The following is an 11,118-nucleotide window of genomic DNA, read 5'->3' on the forward strand; positions in this document are numbered from 1 at the left end:
CAGCCCTGCTGTTTGATTGTTGCTCTTAGCATTTTTATTGAACTGTGAGTATTTCCTCGTGGAACTGAAGCAAGAAGAAAAACTTTCCTGAGCTTCAAAGCAGTCCTAAGTCATTTGCTTTTATGTCTCAGAAGAATGATGATCAGCCGTGTTATTGGAGAATGGAATTGAACCTGAACGACTTCTGAATGATTGCCCAAGCACTCAAGCCACCCTGTTTTAGTCCTAGAAGTCCTCAAAAAGGGGTGGTTGTGCTTTACCTCCTGAGCACACTATGCTAATCTTCTACGTGGAATGCTCAGCTTCCCTGTCAGCACTTTTGCTACATTAGACCGTTTTTCCTCTGGAGCTCCAATGAGCAGCAAACTATTAGTGTTTTGAGTCCTGACTTCTTGCTCTTCTACCGCTTCCTTGCAGCCTCCCTCCCATCCTTGTCTCTCGTATCTTTTCTAGATAAACTAGAAGGATTTGAGTTGTATCTTTGTGGGGGCACTTTCTCCTCTTGGAAGTGCGTACGAGATCCTACAGCGCACCCAAGAAGATGATCTGTGTTGTAACAGCTTCGAGCTGAGGTCCTCTGAGAAGAGGCAGAAGTTGTTGCAGTGTGGGTGGGTGGGTTGGTCGGTCTGCTTTTGGCAGGGATGATCTCCTCCCTGGACTGGTGACTTGGTAACCCAGCTCTTACTTGAAGTCCTGGCTACTTCAGACAGGAAACAAGCAGTGCAACCAAAGTGAAACACTGGTTAGGATCTTAAAAAATACAACTGAAAGCCTTACCGAGCCAACCCCCATCCTGTCCCTGCGATTGTTTGATACCCGTGTTTGCTGGATTTTGTTTCTCCCAGATCCCACCAGGGCAGTTCCCTTATGCAGCGGACCTTCTGCCCTCTGACTGGCCATATGACCCAGAGGATGAAAACAAGAATTCAGCAGACGATTTTGAAGGGATTCCCGTGATTCGGCTTGATGAGCTGTGTCCATCATCCCAAGCTGAAACGGCGCCCAAGGAAGCTGCAGAGAGCCAGTCTGGCAGCGGAACCCCGCTGCTGCTTGAGACCGAGAGCTGGGACGACGTTTACTCCAGTGAGGACTCTCTCGGTCAAGAATTTTCGGACACATCAAGTGCCACCCACGACAGTGTGTCCACTGAAAGTGCTGCTGGTGACGTGGCACAAGAAGCTGTGACCCCCCAGGAAGCCTGTGAAGAACTGAGAGAACAACCAGCTCAGTCCTCCGTCGTGGTTGCTCAGGAGGGACCGTGCAGTCCAGAGCAGGTGAGGGGTGCAGGGAGGTACAACTCGCACATAGCACTTTGAAAAGGCTTTTTTTTTCCTTAGTAGAAGGACACGTTGCAGGCTTTGAACAATCCCTTATCTTTGGGACATGGATTGGTAGGATATTTGCAGAGGAGATGAATGCTGTAGAGCAGGTGATGGTGAGAACATCTTTCTGTCTAGAGGTAAAGTCCCAAGTGCTTCACTTTGGGCCTTTGTTGCCGCAGTGGAACAGAAACGTAACTTGGTGGTTTGGCTTTTTTTTTTTCTTAAGCCTATGGATTTTTGCCAGATGGTCATGGAAATAGAGCAGTTCAGTAAATGGCTGCCTGCAAAATCCCTGGGGAGCAGCAGCAGAGGGCTCCACAAAGCAAGCGACAGGTTATGATTTAACGTCTCAACCACTGGATGGGGTGGGGTGGGACTCCCACCCAGAAGTGTGTGGCTCGCCCGTGTAGTTTTGCATCACCCAGCTCTGGCGAGTTGTTTGAGCTGGATGTGTCATCGCTCCACACGTGTTGGTAACAAGGAGCGCCCCTGGGTTTCTTGTAGCTTGTTTCTCAGAGCTGGTTTGGTAACTGAGGGCAAAGCTCAGCCGGTGAGGATGTTGTGCCCTCGCTTTGTACAGTGGTTTTCCGATTTCATCTTTTGCTTAATATGCCAGTTTGTGAGAGCTCGAGGTTCAATTTGGCAGCCGTAACTCCGAGTGAAAAGAACTTACACCATCTAGGCAGTGTTCAGCCCTTGTTAGGTGTCCTTTTGGAGTGGAGGAGAATCGTTATTTTGTCCCTAAAGTGATTACAAGAAAATAGGGGGTGGTCTTTGGGTTTATTCCTTTTTTTTCTTTGGTTGGTTTTCAGGAGAATACTAGTGTGAAATGTGAATCCAGTACTCCAGGGGCAGAGGAGAGACAATTCACTTCAGGAACTGCCCCTGCAAACGCATCCGTGGAAGAGACAGATTCACCTGTAAAACCTCGGTGCAGGAAAAGACGACACAGTTCGGACGAGGATTGTCCTGGTAAGGAGAGCTTTGACTTTTCTTTTTTTTTGAGAGACTGGAGACAGCTACTCTGAAACCAACTATTGCAGAAAGGGGAGGTCAGAATAGTTTAGTTCTTGTGTGCAGTGCAAGTACTTCACTGGGCCTTCAGTTAAAATACCGTACTTGCGCAGTCTCTTAGTGTACTCTGCCACACGCTTCCGCAGATGGGCTTATGCTAATTACTCTTAGGTGGAAAAGGGTATAAATTCTATCAGTAAATAAACCCTGAAGTTATTGAACTCTCAGCGGCATCTTATACACTGTTTTATTGCCGTACACGGGATCATGCGTTCTGCCAAAAGGACGCGGACGCCTTGTCTTGTAGCCGAGACTTTCTCAGGACTTGCTTATCTTGCAGCTGCAGCTCTTCTTGCTTCTGTCTGTTCTCTCACGGGCAGACTGGAATCCTCGCAAGGTCGAAGCTGTCCTGTTCAGGGGCCTCAGTCCAGCTGAGAACCCCCCCCATCTCCCACGGGGACAAGGACTAACATTTACTGCGTGTTCCCTTTTCTCGCCAGCCCCGCTGGAAGAGGCAGCCTGCAAGCAGGGGCGCTTTGTGGAGGAAGAAACAAGAGAGTGAGAAGCGGGTGACAACTACGTGAAAACGTGCAGCAGCTGCCGCCTGGCTTCCTTGTCAGCCTCCAGCCGCGGTGCTTCGCACACCACGAGGACTTTGGATCGTTTCAACGCTTTCTGTTTAAAAAATAAAAACACCAAAAACTCTCTTAATTTTGGAATTTTTTATTAACTTGGTAGGATATTAGCTGCTCTCTTTTAATGGGGAGTTCTTCTGTTTTCCTCGTTTTCATTCGGTTCCGGCGGTCTCTGTAATGATATTTGTTATTTTAGTTGAATCAGGCCGTCAGAGTAACTTTTAAACTTTTAAAACGTGTTTGTCTTTGTGTTGATAGTAGATCTTGGGTCTGTAATAGCTCTGGGTTTGTGTGGGTGGAATGTACCGTTTGAAGGATGGGGGGGGGCACATTCTCTATGTGTAGGGTTGGGGAAATGTAGTAGGGTGGCACCACTGCAATAAATGAAGTTTTTAAACTGAAAAGAGCGTTGCAGCCTGATTTTCTCCTCTTTCTTTTCGGTTACAAAGGGTAGGAGTCACGGTTGAAAAGGACCGCTTTGTGTTTTGGGAGTTCTTGCTGACGCTTTTACCCACTACCACAACAACATTAATCATAATAATAATAATATCAATTCGATATTCATGGAGTTGGTACCGATACCAAGAGCCATCCCCCGTGGGCAGGTCTGAGGAGGGTGGAGAAGTTCTCCATCGGTGCCGCTGGCTGAGTTCTGCGGCCCCAATGCCCGGGACCCGCCGGGTGGCCCGTGGTGTCACAACGGCCCCTCGCCAGCCCGTCGCTCTCCTGAGCCCCCCCTTTCCAGCAGCGCTCGGGGAAGAGCGGCAGCGAGCGGCCGGGGGTTCCCACGCGTCGTGGTCGCTAGAATTTCCGAGCCGCCCGCGGGCGGCCCTGCTCCATCGCCCACCTGTTGCCCGCGGTCACAGGCCTGCCCTGCGGCACCCCTCGCCTCCCGGGGCTGGCCGAGGAGACCCCCCCGGCGGCATTCGGGGCACCTCTGCCGCCAGCCCGCCCCGCTGCCCACCACCAAGGCTGCTCCCACGGGCCGCTGAGCCCGCACCGGTGGGAGCCGAGGAGGGGACCTGTGAGGGCATTTGGTCTGCTGACGAGGCAGAGTACTTTACACGCTTGTGATCTCCCAGGTTTTCAGCTAATGGTTTGTCATCTCGGTCCGAGGGATTCGAGTAATGACCCTTTCCTGCACTCTGACATGCCAGCCTCTGGTTTTGTAAACCCCAAGAGTGCAAGCAAAGCTGGCATCATCTGCAGACCCTCTACTTAACTTGGACGCTGCTTCTTTTCCATACTGGGAACAACCAGTATGGCTCTGGGAAGAGTAGGCACCTTGCTTCAGATTCTCCCCTGCCTTGTACCTAGCAGTCGTTGCCAGACATGGAAGAGCGACCGTTGGGCTGGCAGAAGAACCGGGATTTGCTCCTGTTCTGCACAAGTTGGAATGACTGCAAGCAATGAGGAAGCCAGAAACTAGGTACTCCTGGCCCTTCCGTTCAGGCCATTAGTCCAAACTGCTTTTAGCTCTTGTGCGTTTCAGCGTCACAATGTGCTGGTCAAAATAAAATCAGTTGGATACCATTGTGACGAACCAAATGCAGGCAGCGCGTCACAAGCCTGGGACGTGCCCCGTGGTGCCTGGGGGCGGGGCTTCGCTGGCGTGGTGGCCTTTGCAGCGCGAGTGCCCCCTACGTCAGTTTGTTGACTCGCCACCGGCGGCATCGCCATGGAGGAGGCGCCGCTGCCCTCCGCCGTCGGGGCCGGGAACTTCCCGGCCAAGCTGTGGTGGCTGGTGAACAGCCCGCGGTTCCGCTCCATCCGCTGGGATGCCAGCGGCGAGGCGGTGCTCATCGACCAGCAGCTCTTCGAGGCCGAGGTGCTGGGCGCCCGGCCGGCCGGCCGTGGGGCGGCGAGGGGAGCTGCTGGCATCTTCCGGACAAGGAACTTCAGCAGCTTCATCCGGCAGCTCAATCTCTATGGCTTCCGCAAGGTGCCGCCGGCACCGGCGGACAGTGTGCCGAGGCTGGAGCCAGGAGCAGGGGCTGGTGACGACGGCGGCAGCTGCGCCCGGCCCCTCCACCACTTCTCCAGCCCCTACTTTCGCCGCGGCTTCCCCGAGCTCCTCATCCGCCTGAAGCGCCTGACGCGCACCAACAGGGCGAGGATGGCAGCCGGCCTGGAGGTGCCCAGCCACCCGCCCGGCCGTGGCCATGGGGTGCCCGGCTTGCCGCCGCGTGCAAGCCCACCGCTGCTGCCGTCGACGCTCGGCCAGGACCCCAGACCCGGTGAGGCGGGGCGGGCCCTGCGGGGCCGTGGTGGGGTGGAGAAGCGCTGGGTTCAGCACGGGCTGTGAAACTGGGCTCTCCCCTGAGGGAGGAGGGCTGCCTCTCCTTGCCGGTGGCCGCTCGGTTCACCCAGGGTAGGCAAACGGGTGTTCTTCGCGCAGGTAGATCTGCTGCCAGTGAGCACGGGTAGCGTGGTTCACGTGTGATTCCGTCTGCCTGTCCACTACAGGACGGTCCCCGTGGTGCGCTACACCAAGAACACCCTCACCCCATCTCTGTGGGGCTGGCACAGCTCTGCCAGATGAACGTTTCTTCTCCTTGCTCTGAAGGACAGTCTGATTTTTCTCGCCTTAGACAACCTGTTTTACAGATTTTTTATATGTGTCTTAAACAAACCTGGTTTACAGTGCAAGTGTTATGTATTAGCCCCAAAACCAGCCTGCTCTGCAGTACAGCCTGCTCCAGGGAGGCAAAAGCCCTGTGAAGGTGGAGCGGTGATCCTCCCTCAGAGCTAGGAGGTTGAAGCGGTGTCCTCCCTTCAGAACCTTTAGTTGGGGTGATCAATAAAGGGGGGCTTCAGTTGGAGTGGGTCCTCCTATTGCCCTTCATCGCCTGTGAAAACCCTTCCTTAACACTCATTTTGCTTTATTTTGTACCTGCTGCAGGACTGGTGACCATAGCACAGCTGAGTCACCATTATGACGTCAGCGTCCATCCTGACTACTGTGTATGGACCTCGTCCCACAACCGAGGCACTTTACCATCAGTGAGTTTCCATCAGACCCCAGTGCCTTGCAGAACACGGCAGGGTTCTCCTGCGTTGCCTCCAGTGTGTGAGGCTTCCCCAGCTTTTCCAGCTAAAGGATCTGCCCTTCTGTGACCCCAACAGGCCTCTTCAACCAACGTCAACTACACACAGCAGGCTGTTCCTTCCATCCTGCCGCTCCATCAGTGGTCTCGTTCAGTGGCCACGTCGTGTCCAAGTTGCAGCAGCTACGCTTCTTCAGTGCCGTACTCTGCAGCCTACTGTCCAACAGGTACGAAAGTAATTTCTGCGCTTGCTTTTCAAGAAGATACTGAAAAGTGATACCTTTAAATGTTTTTCTACAATGCTCTTGTCATGTGTATATGCTTAAATCCCATGGGTTCTGGTAGCAGCTTTCTCCTGTGAAACCCCAGGGAGGTGTGAGGCCTCGTAAATGGGTTGTTCCGACCTGTTTGCCGTCTCCTGTTATACTGGTAACGTTTCCTTCTGATGAACGTGGGACTAAATGGGATTTTGTCAAGGGTTTCTCTGAGTGTGATTGCAGATTTTAAAGGTTACCTGTCCTGCAGAGAATACCTTTGCTTTTAAATTATCTCTGCGTGCCACCCAAAAATAGGGCCTGCAGAATACTGCCTCCTCTACAAAGTTACTTTTTAGATTAAAATCCCTGAATTTCCGTGTGAGTGTGTGTATGAACAGGTCGTCTCTTCCTACGTGGAGCCACTTTCTGCTTTTCTGTGTTGGGATGAGAAAGTCAAGCAGCCAAGTCAAAAAGGGGATATTAGCTACAAAAGACTGTGATTATGAAGTTTCTGTGTGTGTGTATCCATTGTACAGGTTATGTTTTTAATATATGTACACTTATGTTAGAATAAACATTTTTAAAGGCGAGGAAATCAGTCTTAAGATGACTTGGGAGGTAATAACACGTTTCTGTGCATGTACTGAGCCGTTTCATCCAAGGGAGCGCTAGAACTGTGCATACCAACCCCAAGTTCTGGGAGTCTGCTAACTGTGCTTGAATCCTTGCAGCTGCCCTGCCGTCTTCCTCGCCCCCAGCCTACACTGCTCCTCTGACCGGCTGTGCTGGTGCTGCAGCTTCCCTGGGCACCCACTGCAGCTTCTGCCAGGTGAGTGCAGCGCACTGTGGTGGGGCGAGAGCGGAGGAGACTGAATGGACTGGGGGTTCGGGGGCTTGTGGAGTGAAGGGTGTCGGCTGGAAAACTGATCCTCTTGAGAAAGTGAGAGTAACGTGGTTTACAAATACAACTGAAAGCCTTACCGAGCCAACCCCCATCCTGTCCCTGCGATTGTTTGATACCCGTGTTCGCTGGATTTTGTTTCTCCCAGATCCCACCAGGGCAGTTCCCTTATGCAGCGGACCTTCTGCCCTCTGACTGGCCATATGACCCAGAGGATGAAAACAAGAAGACAGCAGACGATTTTGAAGGGATTCCTGTGATTCGGCTTGATGAGCTGTGTCCGTCATCCCAAGCTGAAACGGCGCCCAAGGAAGCCGCAGAGAGCCAGTCTGGCAGCGGAACGCCGCTGCTGCTTGAGACCGAGAGCTGGGACGACGTTTACTCCAGTGAGGACTCCCGCGGTCTGGAATCTTTGGACACATCAAGTGCCACCGATGACAGTGTGTCCGCTGAAAGTGCTGCTGGTGACGTGGCACAAGAAGCTGTCACCCCCCAGGACGCCTCTGAAGAACTGAGAGAACAACCAGCTCAGTCCTCCGTCGTGGTTGCTCAGGAGGGACCGTGCAGTCCAGAGCAGGTGAGGGGTGCAGGGAGGTACAACTCGCACATAGCACTTTGAAAAGGCTTTTTTTTTTCCTTAGTAGAAGGAAACGTTGCAGGCTTTGAACAATCCCTTATCTTTGGGACATGGATTGGTAGGATATTTGCAGAGGAGATGAATGCTGTAGAGCAGGTGATGGTGAGAACATCTTTCTGTCTAGAGGTAAAGTCCGAAGTGCTTCACTTTGGGCCTTTGTTGCCACAGTGGAACAGAAACGTAACTTGGTGGTTTGGCTTTTTTGTTTTCTTAAGCCTACGGATTTTTGCCAGATGGTCATGGAAATAGAGCAGTTCAGTAAATGGCTGCCTGCAAAATCCCTGGGGAGCAGCAGCAGAGGGCTCCACAAAGCAAGCGACAGGTTATGATTTAACGTCTCAACCACTGGATGGGGTGGGGTGGGACTCCCACCCAGAAGTGTGAGGCTCGCCCGTGTAGTTTTGCATCACCCAGCTCTGGCGAGTTGTTTGAGCTGGATGTGTCATCGCTCCACACGTGTTGGTAACAAGGAGCGCCCCTGGGTTTCTTGTAGCTTGTTTCTCAGAGATGGTTTGGTAACTGAGGGCAAAGCTCAGCCGGTGAGGATGTTGTGCCCTCGCTTTGTACAGTGGTTTTCCGATTTCATCTTTTGCTTAATATGCCAGTTTGTGAGAGCTCGAGGTTCAATTTGGCAGCCGTAACTCCGAGTGAAAAGAACTTAGACCATCTAGGCAGTGTTCAGCCCTTGTTAGGTGTCCTTTTGGAGTGGAGGAGAATCGTTATTTTGTCCCTAAAGCGATTACAAGAAAATAGGGGGTGGTCTTTGGTTTTATTTCTTTTTTTTTCTTTGGTTGGTTTTCAGGAGAATACTCGTGTGAAATGTGAATCCAGTACTCCAGGGGCAGAGGAGAGACAATTCACTTCAGGAACTGCCCCTGCAAACGCATCCGTGGAAGAGACAGATTCACCTGTAAAACCCCGATGCAGAAAAAGACGACACAGTTCGGACGAGGATTCTCCTGGTAAGGAGACATTTGACTTTTCTTTTTTTTTGAGAGACTGGAGACAGCTACTCTGAAACCAACTATTGCAGAAAGGGGAGGTCAGAATAGTTTAGTTCTTGTGTGCAGTGCAAGTACTTCACTGGGCCTTCACTTAAAATACCGTACTTGTGCAGTCTCTTAGTGTACTCTGCCACACGCTTCCGCAGATGGGCTTATGCTAATTACTCTTAGGTGGAAAAGGGTATAAATTCTATCAGTAAATAAACCCTGAAGTTCTGGGAGTTGTGTCAGAAAGCCGGGTGTCACAATATTGAGATGGAGGCCAAAGGTCTGTTTGCTGGAGGGTGACAGTGCCACGAAGTAACGAGGTGCCTCTTGAAGTGACGGGGAAAAAACCCACCAAACCGATGAAGTTAGTGCAGAAGTCCAAACTTTTTGTCTCGGATCAATTAAACAAATTCTGTACCAGTCTGCTGATACGTGTGCTGAAAGACACGAGAAAAACAAGCAGCAGGACATCAATTTGCAAATCTAGTAACTAAAGGAAAAACCTAAATGTCCACGGGGGCGTAAGAGGACGCAACGAGTGCTTTGGGTCCATTCTAGAGGAAAAGTTGGTGCAGCCTTCAGGTCTCCTAAGCAGCCATTTCCCTCAGAGCTGTTCATCAGAGCTGAGGGCAGAGTTTGAAGAGCTGTTGCTCACTTCAAAGGGCAGTTTCTTGGTTCCAGAGAGTGATGCTGGTTAATCATTCTGCTCACAACGCCCATCAGGTTCAGACATTTAAGTAAGGAACAAAGTTTTTGTCAGAAACCTGAGGAAAAAGGCTGGGTGCCATCCTGAAAAAAGACAGGCTTTTGTTTAAAACACAGAGCTGAGAGTTGCTGTTCAGTTGCTTCCTGGTGTCACGGATAATTAGCAAACTTCTCAGCTTTCCTATCTAAGGCAGAACATTGGCTTAATACGCCAGTTGTGAAGTTATGTATAGGAATGTTTTTGGGAAGGATTTCCATGGGAAACAGTGTTACACTAGTGCTAATTGGCAGCAATTAGGATAGAAACGTGATCATCACCCAGGTCTGTCCCTTTTCGACTCGGTGTGCGTGGGAAGGGTCTTGTTCTTGGAAGAGCAGGCCTCGGATTCTCAGGTCATAGCCTGCCTCCCAGGCCCTGTTCTGATGGCGGTGCAGTTGCTGCGTGCGCGGCCAAGGGAGACGGGGACAAGGACTAACATTTACTGCGTGTTCCCTTTTCTTGCCAGCCCCGCTGGAAGAGGCAGCCTGCAAGCAGGGGCGCTTTGTGGAGGAAGAAACAAGAGAGTGAGAAGCGGCTGACAAGTACGTCAAAACGTGCAGCAGCTGCCGCCTGGCTTCCCTTGTCAGCCTCCAGCCGCGGTGCTTCGCACACCACGAGGACTTTGGATCGTTTCAACGCTTTCTGTTTAAAAAATAAAAACACCAAAAACCCTCTTAATTTTGGAATTTTGTATTAACTTGGTAGGATATTAGCTGCTCTCTTTTAATGGGGAATTCTTCTGTTTTCCTCGTTTTCATTCGGTTCCAGCGGTCTCTGTAATGATATTTGTTATTTTAGTTGAATCAGGACTTCAGAGTAACTTTTAAACTTTTAAAACGTGTTTCTGTTGATAGTAGATCTTGGGTCTGTAACAGCTCTGGGTTTGTGTGGGTGGGAATGTACCGTTTGAAGGATGGGGGGGGGCACATTCTCTATTTGTGGGGTTGGGGAAATGTAGTAGGGTGGCACCACTGCAATAAATGGAGTTTTTAAACTGAAAAGAGCGTTGCAGCCTGATTTTCTCCTCTTTCTTTTCGGTTACAAAGGGTAGGAGTCACGGTTGGAAAGAACCGCTTTGTGTTTTGGGAGTTCTTGCTGACGCTTTTACCCACCACCACAACAACATTAATCATAAGAATAATAATATCAATTCAATATTCATGGAGTTGGTACTGATACCAAGAGCCATCCCCCGTGGGCAGGTCTGAGGAGGGTGGAGCGGTTCTCCATCGGCGCCGCTGGCTGAGTTCTGCAGCCCCAACGCCCGTGACCCGCCGGGGGGCCCGTGGTGTCACAACGGCCCCTCGCCAGCCCGTCGCTCTCCTGAGCCCCCCCTTTCCAGCAGCGCCCTGGGAAGAGCGACAGCGAGCGGCCGGGGAGGTCCCACACATCGGGGTCGCCCGAATTTCCGAGCTGCCTGCGGGCGGCCCCGCTCCATCGCCTACCTGTTGCCCGTGGTCACAGGCCCGCCCTGCGGCACCCCTCGCCTCCCAGGGCTGGCCGAGGAGACCCCCCAGGCGGCATTCCGGGCACCTCTGCTGCCAGCCCGCCCCTCCGCCCCCCACCGA

At 51.8% G+C, this 11,118-nt stretch overlaps 1 protein-coding gene across 1 annotated transcript; it reads left to right on the forward strand.

Annotated features, from left to right (window-relative positions):
* Window positions 1-4,649: 4,649 nt before the first annotated feature.
* LOC147414179 (heat shock factor protein 5-like) lies at window positions 4,650-9,396 on the forward strand. Its single transcript, XM_086475431.1, has 5 exons — window positions 4,650-5,208; window positions 5,874-5,974; window positions 6,098-6,245; window positions 7,335-7,753; window positions 9,364-9,396. Exons 1-5 carry the CDS (start codon window positions 4,650-4,652, stop codon window positions 9,394-9,396), a joined length of 1,260 nt encoding a protein of 419 aa, XP_086331557.1.
* Window positions 9,397-11,118: the final 1,722 nt, after the last annotated feature.

The sequence above is a fragment of the Leptosomus discolor genome, chromosome 18 (assembly GCF_034619465.1).
Source record: "Leptosomus discolor isolate bLepDis1 chromosome 18, bLepDis1.hap2, whole genome shotgun sequence".
In the NCBI taxonomy this organism is placed as follows: domain Eukaryota; kingdom Metazoa; phylum Chordata; class Aves; order Leptosomiformes; family Leptosomidae; genus Leptosomus; species Leptosomus discolor.

What these genes read in the sequence shown, in the direction of transcription:
- LOC147414179 (XM_086475431.1), top strand. Translation starts at nt 4,650, where the DNA reads ATGGAGGAGGCGCCGCTGCCCTCCGCCGTCGGGGCCGGGAACTTCCCG. An exon ending in CGGCCAGGACCCCAGACCCG is followed by an intron (nt 5,209 to 5,873) that starts GTGAGGCGGGGC and finishes TACCTGCTGCAG; the next exon opens with GACTGGTGACCATAGCACAG. An exon ending in ACCGAGGCACTTTACCATCA is followed by an intron (nt 5,975 to 6,097) that starts GTGAGTTTCCAT and finishes TGACCCCAACAG; the next exon opens with GCCTCTTCAACCAACGTCAA.